General features: G+C 47.9%; 1 protein-coding gene across 2 annotated transcripts in view; it reads right to left on the bottom strand.

Moving 5' to 3' along the window:
- Positions 1-14,436, bottom strand: part of rab3gap1 (RAB3 GTPase activating protein subunit 1) — a 49,821-nt gene that overhangs the window by 20,960 nt on the left and 14,425 nt on the right. For both annotated transcript variants that reach the window (XM_079562441.1, XM_079562442.1), the window contains exons 10-19: positions 7,272-7,340; positions 6,875-6,948; positions 6,218-6,310; positions 5,161-5,333; positions 4,982-5,071; positions 4,479-4,651; positions 1,761-1,815; positions 1,406-1,696; positions 892-1,029; positions 56-274 (exon numbers count right to left, since the gene is read on the bottom strand). In XM_079562441.1, coding sequence (XP_079418567.1) covers positions 56-274; positions 892-1,029; positions 1,406-1,696; positions 1,761-1,815; positions 4,479-4,651; positions 4,982-5,071; positions 5,161-5,333; positions 6,218-6,310; positions 6,875-6,948; positions 7,272-7,340 — 1,375 coding nt within the window. The remainder of the gene's footprint in view (positions 1-55; positions 275-891; positions 1,030-1,405; positions 1,697-1,760; positions 1,816-4,478; positions 4,652-4,981; positions 5,072-5,160; positions 5,334-6,217; positions 6,311-6,874; positions 6,949-7,271; positions 7,341-14,436) is intronic.

The raw sequence follows: 14,436 nt of genomic DNA, 5'->3' as shown, positions 1-14,436 counted from the left end.
CAGTACTCTCTAAGTAAATACTCAGTACTCCTCTGCATTACTGAGGCTCTCGTACCTTCTCCGCCTCCGTGGTGTCGTCGAACAGCCTCCTCTGCCTCCTGATGGGCGTGGCTTTAGCCGTGTCCCAGGTCTCCAGCCACATGTTCCCGGGGATCTTCATCCGGGCGCTCAGCTCCCCGCGGGCCTCTCCCTCCAGGGGGCGCTCCACCTCCACGTAATCCCGAGGAGAGTACCAGCGCACGAAGTCCTCCAGGACGCAGCCCGGGTTCGCCGCCTGCAGGAGGAACACGGTAATGCAGCTCAGAGTCTGGGTTTTTAAATGAGAAGCATCTACAGAACAGAGGGTCCTGTAGCCCCGGTACCTCCTGTACCTCCTGTACCTCCTGTATCTCCTGTACCTCCTGTATCTCCTGTACCTCCTGTACCTCCTGTATCTCCTGTACCTCCTGTATCTCCTGTAGTCCCTGTATCTCCTGTATCTCCTGTACCTCCTGTGTCTCCTGTATCTCCTGTACCTCCTGTATCTCCTGTAGCTCCTGTACCTCCTGTATCTCCTGTACCTCCTGTAGTCCCTGTATCTCCTGTAGTCCCTGTATCTCCTGTAGTCCCTGTATCTCCTGTAGTCCCTGTATCTCCTGTAGTCCCTGTATCTCCTGTAGTCCCTGTATCTCCTGTAGTCCCTGTATCTCCTGTATCTCCTGTACCTCCTGTATCTCCTGTATCTCCTCCTGTATCTCCTGTACCTCCTGTATCTCCTGTATCTCCTCCTGTATCTCCTGTACCTCCTGTATCTCCTGTATCTCCTCCTGTAGTCCCTGTATCTCCTGTAGTCCCTGTATCTCCTGTACCTCCTGTTTCTCCTGTACCTCCTGTAGCTTCTTCTTCTCGTACCTTAAAGGCCTCCATGTCGGACAGCAGGCAGGCGCTCTGCATGCGTGCGCGGAGGTGAGCGCCCTCTGCTGACGTGCCCAGTTTGGACAAAACCTCAGACTGCTGCTCCAGCATGTCCTCGGTCATCGGAGACGGCTCCTGGAGAAACATCAGGCAGAGGTGAGGGAGAACATCAGGCAGAGGAGAGGAGAACATCAGGCAGAGGTGTGGAGAACATCAGGCAGAGGAGAGGGACAACATCAGGCAGAGGAGAGGGACAACATCAGGCAGAGGTGAGGAGAACATCAGGCAGAGGTGAGGGACAACATCAGGCAGAGGAGAGGGAGAACATCAGGCAGAGGTGAGGGAGAACATCAGGCAGAGGAGAGGGAGAACATCAGGCAGAGGTGAGGGAGAACATCAGGCAGAGGTGAGGGAGAGGACAACATCAGGCAGAGGAGAGGGAGAGGACCACATCAGGCAGTATCTCCTGTATCTCCTGTATCTCCTGTATCTCCTGTTACTCGCTCCTGACCTGTGTGACGGGGACGTAGAGCGGCTCGTCCTCCTTCAGGAGCTTCATGTCGTTGTGCTGCTGGAGTCGTCCCTCAGGTCTCCTCCGGCCCTCGCTCGGCTCAGACAGTTCGCTCACGCACTCGTAGAACTCGTCTTCGCTGTCGCTCCAGGACTCCCAGGACTTTCCCGCCGCGGCGTCTGCGTCTGAGGGCGCCGCTCTGGGGGAGGAGCTCTGAGCCCCGCCCCCTGCTGCCTGCTGCCTGTGCGCCTCGTCTCGCACCCGCCGCCGCTCGATGCAGCAGTTCAACATCTGCAGCGAACACACGCCTTAAAGCTGACCTTCACACGCTTACTGTACAGAGCAGAGATCTTACCTGGAGCTTCTGATGGAGCAGGCAGCAGCGGAGGTCTGGAGATCCACTGGCCAAACTGCAGCAGAGGAACAGGTGAACAGGTGAGGAACAGGTGAGGAACAGGTGAGGAACAGGTGAGGAACAGGTGAGGAACAGGTGAGGAACAGGTGAGGAACAGGTGAAGAACAAGTGAAGAACAGGTGAGGAACAGGTGAGGAACAGGTGATGAACAGGTGAGGAACCGGTGAGGAACAGGTGAAGAACAGGTGAGGAACAGGTGAGGAACAGGTGAAGAACAGGTGAGGAACAAGAGAGGAACAGGTGAGGAACAGGTGAGGAACAGGTGAAGAACAAGTGAAGAACAGGTGAGGAACAGGTGAAGAACAGGTGAGGAACAGGTGAGGAACAGGTGAAGAACAGGTGAGGAACAGGGGAAGAACAGGTGAAGAACAGGTGAGGAACAGGTGAGGAACAGGTGAAGAACAGGTGAAGAACAAGTGAAGAACAGGTGAAGAACAGGTGAGGAACAGGTGAGGAACAGGTGAGGAACAGGTGAAGAACAAGTGAAGAACAGGTGAGGAACAGGTGAGGAACAGGTGATGAACAGGTGAGGAACCGGTGAGGAACAGGTGAAGAACAGGTGAGGAACAGGTGAGGAACAGGTGAAGAACAGGTGAGGAACAAGAGAGGAACAGGTGAGGAACAGGTGAGGAACAGGTGAAGAACAAGTGAAGAACAGGTGAGGAACAGGTGAAGAACAGGTGAGGAACAGGTGAGGAACAGGTGAAGAACAGGTGAGGAACAGGGGAAGAAAAGGTGAAGAACAGGTGAGGAACAGGTGAGGAACAGGTGAAGAACAGGTGAAGAACAAGTGAAGAACAGGTGAAGAACAGGTGAGGAACAGGTGAGGAACAGGTGAGGAACAGGGGAAGAACAGGTGAGGAACAGGTGAGGAACAAGTGAAGAACAGGTGAAGAACAGGTGAAGAACAGGTGAGGAACAGGGGAAGAACAGGTGAGGAACAGGTGAGGAACAGGGGAAGAACAGGTGAGGAACAGGTGAGGAACAGGGGAAGAACAGGTGAGGAACAGGTGAGGAACAGGTGAGGAACAGGTGAAGAACAAGTGAAGAACAGGTGAAGAACAGGTGAGGAACAGGTGAGGAACAGGGGAAGAACAGGTGAGGAACAGGTGAGGAACAGGTGAGGAACAGGTGAAGAACAAGTGAAGAACAGGTGAAGAACAGGTGAAGAACAGGTGAGGAACAGGTGAAGAACAAGTGAAGAACAGGTGAAGAACAGGTGAGGAACAGGTGAGGAACAGGGGAAGAACAGGTGAGGAACAGGTGAGGAACAGGGGAAGAACAGGTGAGGAACAGGTGAGGAACAGGTGAGGAACAGGTGAAGAACAAGTGAAGAACAGGTGAAGAACAGGTGAGGAACAGGTGAGGAACAGGGGAAGAACAGGTGAGGAACAGGTGAGGAACAGGTGAGGAACAGGTGAGGAACAGGTGAGGAACAGGGGAAGAACAGGTGAGGAACAGGTGAGGAACAGGGGAAGAACAGGTGAGGAACAGGTGAGGAACAGGTGAGGAACAGGTGAAGAACAAGTGAAGAACAGGTGAAGAACAGGTGAGGAACAGGGGAAGAACAGGTGAGGAACAGGTGAGGAACAGGTGAGGAACAGGTGAAGAACAAGTGAAGAACAGGTGAAGAACAGGTGAAGAACAGGTGAGGAACAGGGGAAGAACAGGTGAGGAACAGGTGAGGAACAGGGGAAGAACAGGTGAGGAACAGGTGAGGAACAGGGGAAGAACAGGTGAGGAACAGGTGAGGAACAGGTGAGGAACAGGTGAAGAACAAGTGAAGAACAGGTGAAGAACAGGTGAGGAACAGGTGAGGAACAGGGGAAGAACAGGTGAGGAACAGGTGAGGAACAGGTGAGGAACAGGTGAAGAACAAGTGAAGAACAGGTGAAGAACAGGTGAAGAACAGGTGAGGAACAGGTGAAGAACAAGTGAAGAACAGGTGAAGAACAGGTGAGGAACAGGTGAGGAACAGGGGAAGAACAGGTGAGGAACAGGTGAGGAACAGGGGAAGAACAGGTGAGGAACAGGTGAGGAACAGGTGAGGAACAGGTGAAGAACAAGTGAAGAACAGGTGAAGAACAGGTGAGGAACAGGTGAGGAACAGGGGAAGAACAGGTGAGGAACAGGTGAGGAACAGGTGAGGAACAGGTGAGGAACAGGTGAAGAACAGGTGAGGAACAGGTGAGGAACAAGTGAAGAACAGGTGAAGAACAGGTGAGGAACAGGTGAGGAACAGGTGAAGAACAAGTGAAGAACAGGTGAAGAACAGGTGAGGAACAGGTGAGGAACAGGTGAAGAACAGGTGAGGAACAGGTGAGGAACAGGGGAAGAACAGGTGAGGAACAGGTGAAGAACAAGTGAAGAACAGGTGAGGAACAGGTGAGGAACAGGAGAGGAACAGGAGAGGAACAGGAGAGGAACAGGAGAGGAACAGGTGAGGAACAGGTGAGGAACAGGTGAGGAACAGGTGAGGAACAGGTGAGGAACAGGGGAAGAACAGGTGAGGAACAGGTGAGGAACAGGTGAGGAACAGGTGAGGAACAGGTGAGGAACAGGAGAGGAACAGGAGAGGAACAGGAGAGGAACATGTGAGGAGCAGGTGAAGAACAGGTGAGGAACATGTGAAGAACCCTAACCCTAAGAGTGTCTCACCCGTGGATCAGGAAGTTGTTCTCCCAGCGATATCTCAGCTCCAGCACAAACTCCTGCCACAGATGAGCCACAGCTCGAAGTCCACCCTGAGAGTGGTTCACCGTGGCCAAGCAGAGAGCCAGACGCTGGGTCAGACTGTCCGGAGGAGAGGCCTTCAGCTGGAGGAACTGACTCTGAGGAGAGAGAGAGGAGAGGCCTTCAGCTGGAGGAGCTGACTCTGAGGAGAGAGAGAGAGGAGAGGCCTTCAGCTGGAGGAGCTGACTCTGAGGAGAGAGAGGAGAGGAGAGGCCTTCAGCTGGAGGAGCTGACTCTGAGGAGAGAGAGGAGAGGCCTTCAGCTGGAGGAACTGACTCTGAGGAGAGAGAGGAGAGGCCTTCAGCTGGAGGAACTGACTCTGAGGAGAGAGAGGAGAGGCCTTCAGCTGGAGGAACTGACTCTGAGGAGAGAGAGGAGAGGCCTTCAGCTGGAGGAACTGACTCTGAGGAGGAGAGACAGATACGTACCGACTCCTCTCTGTCCAGGTTCTCCTCGCTGTGAGGCTGAGGGCTGCTCTTCTCTGACGACTTCTCCACCGCCGCGTCCGGGAACAGGAACTGCACAAACACAGAGGCTTTTACTCTGAAGGACAAACCCCAGGGGCTCTCATGGGTGGGGGTCAGTCACCCGCAGCCCCCCCTCTCACCAGCAGGGCGGTGTTCAGGCTGTCGTTGCTCAGAGGAGACTCGTCGAAGCGGCGTCTCCGGCGGATGTGTTTGCGAGCGCTGTGCACCATGTTGGACACGGACAGTTTGGAGATGTGGACGGAGGCGCTGGGCTGAGTGAGCTTCTGCAGAGCCGAGCTGATGTCAGCGTGCTCTGAGGGACAGAGGAGGAACGTCAGGAGACAGAGGAGGAACGTCAGGAGACAGAGGAGGAACATCAGGAGACAGAGGAGGAACATCAGGAGACAGAGGAGGAACATCAGGAGACAGAGGAGGAACATCAGGAGACAGAGGAGGAACATCAGGAGGAGGAACATCAGGAGACAGAGGAGGAACATCAGGAGACAGAGGAGGAACGTCAGGAGACAGAGGAGGAACATAACACAACATCAGGAGACAGAGGAGGAACATCAGGAGACAGAGGAGGAACATCAGGAGACAGAGGAGGAACATCAGGAGACAGAGGAGGAACATCAGGAGACAGAGGAGGAACATCAGGAGACAGAGGAGGAACATCAGGAGACAGAGGAGGAACATCAGGAGGAGGAACATCAGGAGACAGAGGAGGAACATCAGGAGACAGAGGAGGAACGTCAGGAGGAGGAACATCAGGAGACAGAGGAGGAACATCAGGAGACAGAGGAGGAACGTCAGGAGACAGAGGAGGAACATAACACAACATCAGGAGACAGAGGAGGAACATCAGGAGACAGAGGAGGAACATCAGGAGACAGAGGAGGAACATCAGGAGACAGAGGAGGAACATCAGGAGACAGAGGAGGAACATCAGGAGACAGAGGAGGAACATCAGGAGACAGGGGAGGAACATCAGGAGACAGAGGAGGAACATCAGGAGACAGAGGAGGAACATCAGGAGACAGAGGAGGAACATCAGGAGACAGAGGAGGAACATCAGGAGACAGAGGAGGAACATCAGGAGACAGAGGAGGAACATCAGGAGACAGAGGAGGAACATCAGGAGACAGAGGAGGAACATCAGGAGACAGAGGAGGACAAAGTTACAGAACATCAGCTCACCTTTACCGTCCTCCTCCGTCACGCCGCGCCCTAAAACCTCATCCATGGAGTCCGAGCACAGAGACAGCCTGAAGAACTCCAGCAGGAAGTCTCCTACGACCAGAACACGGGGAAGTCAACCAGACCCACACATTTCCACAAACAGGAACAAACGAGGAACAGCTCGACTGAAGGTGGTTCATCACTGAGGGCTTTACACTCACATCTCCTCTGGGTTCTTCTACAGTCATGGGGCTGTAGAAGAACCCGGCATATTTACAGCACGAGCTTTAATATGCACTGGCCCATTCAAATACAGTAATACATGGAAGGACATGAGTAAAATGTCTGTGTGTGCGTGTGTGTGTGTGTGTGTGTGTGTGTGTGTGTGTGTGTGTGTGTGTGTGTTGTGTGTGTGTGTGTGTGTGTGTGTGTGTGTGTGTGTGTGTGTGTGTGTGTGTGTGTGTGTGTGTGTGTGTGTGTGTGTGTGGTGTTGTGTGTGTGTGTGTGTGTGTGTGTGTGTGTGTGTGTGTGTGTGTGGTGTTGTGTGGTCTTGAGTGGTTTTGTGTTGTGTGGTTTTGTGGTGTGTTGTGGTGTTGTGTGGTTTTGAGTGGTTTTGAGTGGTTTTGAGTGGTGTGGTGTTGTGTTGTGTTGTGGTGTTGTGTGGTGTTGTGTTACCGAGCAGACACTGGGCGTTGTCCACGGTCCGGATCCGCACAGACCAGTGCGGCGCCTGCAGAGGGTCCAGCTCACTGAGGGAAACAAACAAACTTCAATGAAACTTCACTAAACTCAGGAACAGAAGCTCCAGGAGATGAAGCTTCTGAGATGACCCTCTGACCCTCCACTTTAGATTTAGATTTGGGCAAAGCCAAAACTGGAGAAAATGTGCTTGTTTCATGTGGGGGTGAAGAGACGTTAAGGAATGATTATGAAACATTAAAAGAGTTTCCTTCAGATGAACATCTCTCCTCATGTTCTCCACCATGTTCTTCAGCTCACATGGTCTAACCTTTCATTAATGAAGTGACTCGACTTTAGAACCTTCAGGTGGACGGACGTGTAGATGACTGACCTGTAGACGTCATTGTCCACGATGATGCCTTCAGTCAGGTGAGGCCATGTGGCAGCCAGGTGCAGCTCACTGCGGAGAACACAGAGCAGCAGCTTTAGGAACAGTTCAGACTCTGTAGAGTCTCTTTAAGAACAGTTCAGACTCTGTAGAGTCTCTTTAAGAACAGTTCAGACTCTGTAGAGTCTCTTTAAGAACAGTTAAGACTCTGCAGAGTCTCTTTAGGAACAGTTCAGACTCTGTAGAGACTCTTTAAGAACAGTTCAGACTCTGCAGAGTCTCTTTAGGAACAGTTCATACTCTGCAGAGACTCTTTAAGAACAGTTCAGACTCTGTAGAGTCTCTTTAAGAACAGTTCAGACTCTGCAGAGTCTCTTTAAGAACAGTTCAAACTCTGCAGAGTCTCTTTAAGAACAGTTCAGACTCTGCAGAGACTCTTTAAGAACAGTTCAGACTCTGTAGAGTCTCTTTAAGAACAGTTCAGACTCTGCAGAGACTCTTTAAGAACAGTTCAGACTCTGTAGAGTCTCTTTAAGAACAGTTCAGACTCTGTAGAGTCTCTTTAAGAACAGTTAAGACTCTGCAGAGTCTCTTTAGGAACAGTTCAGACTCTGTAGAGACTCTTTAAGAACAGTTCAGACTCTGCAGAGTCTCTTTAAGAACAGTTCAGACTCTGCAGAGACTCTTTAAGAACAGTTCAGACTCTGCAGAGTCTCTTTAAGAACAGTTCAGACTCTGCAGAGTCTCTTTAAGAACAGTTCAGACTCTGTAGAGTCTCTTTAAGAACAGTTAAGACTCTGCAGAGTCTCTTTAGGAACAGTTCAGACTCTGTAGAGACTCTTTAAGAACAGTTCAGACTCTGTAGAGACTCTTTAAGAACAGTTCAGACTCTGCAGAGTCTCTTTAAGAACAGTTCAGACTCTGTAGAGACTCTTTAAGAACAGTTCAGACTCTGCAGAGTCTCTTTAAGAACAGTTCAGACTCTGCAGAGACTCTTTAAGAACAGTTCAGACTCTGCAGAGACTCTTTAAGAACAGTTCAGACTCTGCAGAGTCTCTTTAGGAACAGTTCAGACTCTGTAGAGACTCTTTAAGAACAGTTCAGACTCTGTAGAGACTCTTTAAGAACAGTTCAGACTCTGCAGAGTCTCTTTAAGAACAGTTCAGACTCTGCAGAGACTCTTTAAGAACAGTTAAGACTCTGCAGAGTCTCTTTAGGAACAGTTCAGACTCTACAGAGTCTCTTTAGGAACAGTTCAGACTCTGTAGAGTCTCTTTAAGAACAGTTCAGACTCTGCAGAGTCTCTTTAAGAACAGTTCAGACTCTGCAGAGTCTCTTTAAGAACAGTTCAGACTCTACAGAGTCTCTTTAGGAACAGTTCAGACTCTACAGAGTCTCTTTAAGAACAGTTCAGACTCTGCAGAGACTCTTTAAGAACAGTTCAGACTCTGCAGAGACTCTTTAAGAACAGTTCAGACTCTGCAGAGTCTCTTTAGGAACAGTTCAGACTCTGCAGAGTCTCTTTAGGAACAGTTCAGACTCTGCAGAGTCTCTTTAGGAACAGTTCAGACTCTGCAGAGTCTCTTTAGGAACAGTTCAGACTCTGCAGAGTCTCTTTAAGAACAGTTCAGACTCTGCAGAGTCTCTTTAGGAACAGTTCAGACTCTGCAGAGACTCTTTAGGAACAGTTCAGACTCTGTAGAGACTCTTTAGGAACAGTTCAGACTCTGCAGAGTCTGAACTGTTCTTAAAGAGACTCTTTAAGAACAGTTCAGACTCTGCAGAGACTCTTTAGGAACAGTTCAGACTCTGCAGAGTCTCTTTAGGAACAGTTCAGACTCTGCAGAGACTCTTTAAGAACAGTTCAGACTCTGCAGAGACTCTTTAGGAACAGTTCAGACTCTGCAGAGTCTCTTTAAGAACAGTTCAGACTCTGCAGAGACTCTTTAGGAACAGTTCAGACTCTGCAGAGACTCTTTAAGAACAGTTCAGACTCTGCAGAGACTCTTTAGGAACAGTTCAGACTCTGCAGAGTCTCTTTAAGAACAGTTCAGACACTGCAGAGTCTGAACTGTTCTTAAAGAGACTCTTTAAGAACAGTTCAGACTCTGCAGAGACTCTTTAGGAACAGTTCAGACTCTGCAGAGTCTCTTTAGGAACAGTTCAGACTCTGCAGTCTCTTTGGGAACAGTTCAGACTCTGCAGAGTCTCTTTAGGAACAGTTCAGACTCTGCAGAGACTCTTTAAGAACAGTTCAGACTCTGCAGAGTCTCTTTAAGAACAGTTCAGACTCTGCAGAGACTCTTTAAGAACAGTTCAGACTCTGCAGAGTCTCTTTAGGAACAGTTCAGACTCTGCAGAGTCTCTTTAAGAACAGTTCAGACTCTGCAGAGTCTCTTTAAGAACAGTTCAGACTCTGCAGAGTCTCTTTAGGAACAGTTCAGACTCTGCAGAGACTCTTTAAGAACAGTTCAGACTCTGCAGAGACTCTTTAAGAACAGTTCAGACTCTGCAGAGTCTCTTTAAGAACAGTTCAGACTCTGCAGAGACTCTTTAGGAACAGTTCAGACTCTGCAGAGTCTCTTTAGGAACAGTTCAGACTCTGCAGAGTCTCTTTAAGAACAGTTCAGACTCTGCAGAGACTCTTTAAGAACAGTTCAGACTCTGTAGAGTCTCTTTAAGAACAGTTCAGACTCTGCAGAGTCTCTTTAAGAACAGTTCAGACTCTGTAGAGTCTCTTTAAGAACAGTTCAGACTCTGCAGAGTCTCTTTAGGAACAGTTCAGACTCTGCAGAGTCTCTTTAGGAACAGTTCAGACTCTGTAGAGTCTCTTTAAGAACAGTTCAGACTCTGTAGAGTCTCTTTAAGAACAGTTCAGACTCTGCAGAGTCTCTTTAGGAACAGTTCAGACTCTGCAGAGTCTCTTTAGGAACAGTTCAGACTCTGCAGAGTCTCTTTAGGAACAGTTCAGACTCTGCAGAGTCTCTTTAAGAACAGTTCAGACTCTGCAGAGTCTCTTTAAGAACAGTTCAGACTCTGCAGAGACTCTTTAAGAACAGTTCAGACTCTGCAGAGACTCTTTAGGAACAGTTCAGACTCTGCAGAGTCTCTTTAAGAACAGTTCAGACTCTGCAGAGTCTCTTTAAGAACAGTTCAGACTCTGCAGAGACTCTTTAAGAACAGTTCAGACTCTGCAGAGTCTCTTTAAGAACAGTTCAGACTCTGCAGAGTCTCTTTAAGAACAGTTCAGACTCTGCAGAGTCTCTTTAGGAACAGTTCAGACTCTGCAGAGACTCTTTAGGAACAGTTCAGACTCTGCAGAGTCTGAACTGTTCTTAAAGAGACTCTTTAAGAACAGTTCAGACTCTGTAGAGACTCTTTAGGAACAGTTCAGACTCTGCAGAGTCTGAACTGTTCTTAAAGAGACTCTTTAAGAACAGTTCAGACTCTGTAGAGACTCTTTAGGAACAGTTCAGACTCTGCAGAGACTCTTTAAGAACAGTTCAGACTCTGCAGAGTCTCTTTAAGAACAGTTCAGACTCTGCAGAGACTCTTTAGGAACAGTTCAGACTCTGCAGAGACTCTTTAAGAACAGTTCAGACTCTGCAGAGTCTCTTTAAGAACAGTTCAGACTCTGCAGAGACTCTTTAAGAACAGTTCAGACTCTGCAGAGACTCTTTAAGAACAGTTCAGACTCTGCAGAGACTCTTTAGGAACAGTTCAGACTCTGCAGAGTCTCTTTAAGAACAGTTCAGACTCTGCAGAGACTCTTTAGGAACAGTTCAGACTCTGCAGAGACTCTTTAAGAACAGTTCAGACTCTGCAGAGACTCTTTAGGAACAGTTCAGACTCTGCAGAGTCTCTTTAGGAACAGTTCAGACTCTGTAGAGTCTCTTTAAGAACAGTTCAGACTCTGCAGAGTCTCTTTAGGAACAGTTCAGACTCTGCAGAGACTCTTTAAGAACAGTTCAGACTCTGCAGAGTCTCTTTAAGAACAGTTCAGACTCTGCAGAGACTCTTTAAGAACAGTTCAGACTCTGCAGAGTCTCTTTAAGAACAGTTCAGACTCTGCAGAGACTCTTTAAGAACAGTTCAGACTCTGCAGAGACTCTTTAGGAACAGTTCAGACTCTGCAGAGTCTCTTTAAGAACAGTTCAGACTCTGTAGAGTCTCTTTAAGAACAGTTCAGACTCTACAGAGTCTCTTTAAGAACAGTTCAGACTCTGCAGAGACTCTTTAAGAACAGTTCAGACTCTGCAGAGTCTCTTTAGGAACAGTTCAGACTCTGCAGAGTCTCTTTAAGAACAGTTCAGACTCTGCAGAGTCTCTTTAGGAACAGTTCAGACTCTGCAGAGTCTCTTTAAGAACAGTTCAGACTCTGCAGAGACTCTTTAAGAACAGTTCAGACTCTGCAGAATCTCTTTAGGAACAGTTCAGACTCTGTAGAGACTCTTTAAGAACAGTTCAGACTCTGCAGAGTCTCTTTAAGAACAGTTCAGACTCTGCAGAGACTCTTTAAGAACAGTTCAGACTCTGCAGAGACTCTTTAAGAACAGTTCAGACTCTGTAGAGACTCTTTAGGAACAGTTCAGACTCTGTAGAGTCTCTTTAAGAACAGTTCAGACTCTACAGAGTCTCTTTAGGAACAGTTCAGACTCTGTAGAGTCTCTTTAAGAACAGTTCAGACTCTGCAGAGACTCTTTAGGAACAGTTCAGACTCTGTAGAGACTCTTTAGGAACAGTTCAGACTCTGTAGAGTCTCTTTAGGAACAGTTCAGACTCTGCAGAGTCTCTTTAGGAACAGTTCAGACTCTGCAGAGTCTCTTTAGGAACAGTTCAGACTCTGTAGAGACTCTTTAAGAACAGTTCAGACTCTGCAGAGTCTCTTTAGGAACAGTTCAGACTCTGCAGAGTCTCTTTAGGAACAGTTCAGACTCTGCAGAGACTCTTTAGGAACAGTTCAGACTCTGTAGAGTCTCTTTAGGAACAGTTCAGACTCTGCAGAGACTCTTTAGGAACAGTTCAGACTCTGCAGAGACTCTTTAGGAACAGTTCAGACTCTGTAGAGTCTCTTTAGGAACAGTTCAGACTCTGCAGAGACTCTTTAGGAACAGTTCAGACTCTGCAGAGTCTCTTTAGGAACAGTTCAGACTCTGCAGAGACTCTTTAGGAACAGTTCAGACTCTGTAGAGTCTCTTTAGGAACAGTTCAGACTCTGTAGAGTCTCTTTAGGAACAGTTCAGACTCTGTAGAGTCTCTTTAAGAACAGTTCAGACTCTGCAGAGTCTCTTTAGGAACAGTTCAGACTCTGTAGAGTCTCTTTAAGAACAGTTCAGACTCTGCAGAGTCTCTTTAGGAACAGTTCAGACTCTGCAGAGTCTCTTTAGGAACAGTTCAGACTCTGCAGAGACTCTTTAGGAACAGTTCAGACTCTGCAGAGTCTCTTTAGGAACAGTTCAGACTCTACAGAGACTCTTTAGGAACAGTTCAGACTCTGTAGAGACTCTTTAAGAACAGTTCAGACTCTGCAGAGTCTCTTTAGGAACAGTTCAGACTCTGCAGAGTCTCTTTAGGAACAGTTCAGACTCTGCAGAGACTCTTTAGGAACAGTTCAGACTCTGTAGAGTCTCTTTAGGAACAGTTCAGACTCTGCAGAGTCTCTTTAGGAACAGTTCAGACTCTGCAGAGTCTCTTTAGGAACAGTTCAGACTCTACAGAGACTCTTTAGGAACAGTTCAGACTCTGTAGAGACTCTTTAAGAACAGTTCAGACTCTGCAGAGTCTCTTTAGGAACAGTTCAGACTCTGCAGAGTCTAGTTAGGAACAGTTCAGACTCTGTAGAGTCTCTTTAGGAACAGTTCAGACTCTGTAGAGTCTCTTTAGGAACAGTTCAGACTCTGTAGAGACTCTTTAAGAACAGTTCAGACTCTGCAGAGTCTCTTTAGGAACAGTTCAGACTCTGCAGAGTCTCTTTAAGAACAGTTCAGACTTTGCAGAGACTCTTTAGGAACAGTTCAGACTCTGTAGAGTCTCTTTAGGAACAGTTCAGATTCTGTAGAGTCTCTTTAGGAACAGTTCAGACTCTGCAGAGTCTCTTTAGGAACAGTTCAGACTCTGCAGAGACTCTTTAAGAACAGTTCAGACTCTGCAGAGTCTCTTTAGGAACAGTTCAGACTCTGCAGAGACTCTTTAAGAACAGTTCAGACTCTGCAGAGACTCTTTAAGAACAGTTCAGACTCTGCAGAGTCTCTTTAGGAACAGTTCAGACTCTGCAGAGTCTCTTTAAGAACAGTTCAGACTCTGCAGAGTCTCTTTAAGAACAGTTCAGACTCTGTAGAGTCTCTTTAAGAACAGTTCAGACTCTGCAGAGACTCTTTAAGAACAGTTCAGACTCTGCAGAGTCTCTTTAAGAACAGTTCAGACTCTGCAGAGTCTCTTTAGGAACAGTTCAGACTCTGCAGAGTCTCTTTAAGAACAGTTCAGACTCTGCAGAGTCTCTTTAAGAACAGTTCAGACTCTGTAGAGTCTCTTTAAGAACAGTTCAGACTCTGCAGAGACTCTTTAAGAACAGTTCAGACTCTGCAGAGTCTCTTTAAGAACAGTTCAGACTCTGCAGAGACTCTTTAAGAACAGTTCAGACTCTGCAGAGTCTCTCTAAGAACAGTTCAGACTCTGCAGAGTCTCTTTAAGAACAGTTCAGACTCTACAGAGACTCTTTAGGAACAGTTCAGACTCTGCAGAGACTCTTTAAGAACAGTTCAGACTCTGCAGAGACTCTTTAAGAACAGTTCAGACTCTGCAGAGTCTCTTTAGGAACAGTTAAGACTCTGCAGAGTCTCTTTAAGAACAGTTCAGACTCTGCAGAGTCTCTTTAGGAACAGTTCAGACTCTGCAGAGACTCTTTAAGAACAGTTCAGACTCTGTAGAGACTCTTTAGGAACAGTTCAGACTCTGTAGAGTCTCTTTAGGAACAGTTCAGACTCTGCAGAGTCTCTTTAGGAACAGTTCAGACTCTGCAGAGTCTCTTTAAGAACAGTTCAGACTCTGCAGAGACTCTTTAGGAACAGTTCAGACTCTGCAGAGTCTCTTTAAGAACAGTTCAGACTCTGCAGAGTCTCTTTAGGAACAGTTCAGACTCTGCAGAGTCTCTTTAGGAACAGTTCAGACT

The sequence above is a fragment of the Gobius niger genome (genome assembly GCF_951799975.1).
Source record: "Gobius niger genome assembly, chromosome: 9".
Classification (NCBI taxonomy): Eukaryota; Metazoa; Chordata; class Actinopteri; order Gobiiformes; family Gobiidae; genus Gobius; species Gobius niger.
This window is presented reverse-complemented; position numbering and strand designations above follow the sequence as displayed.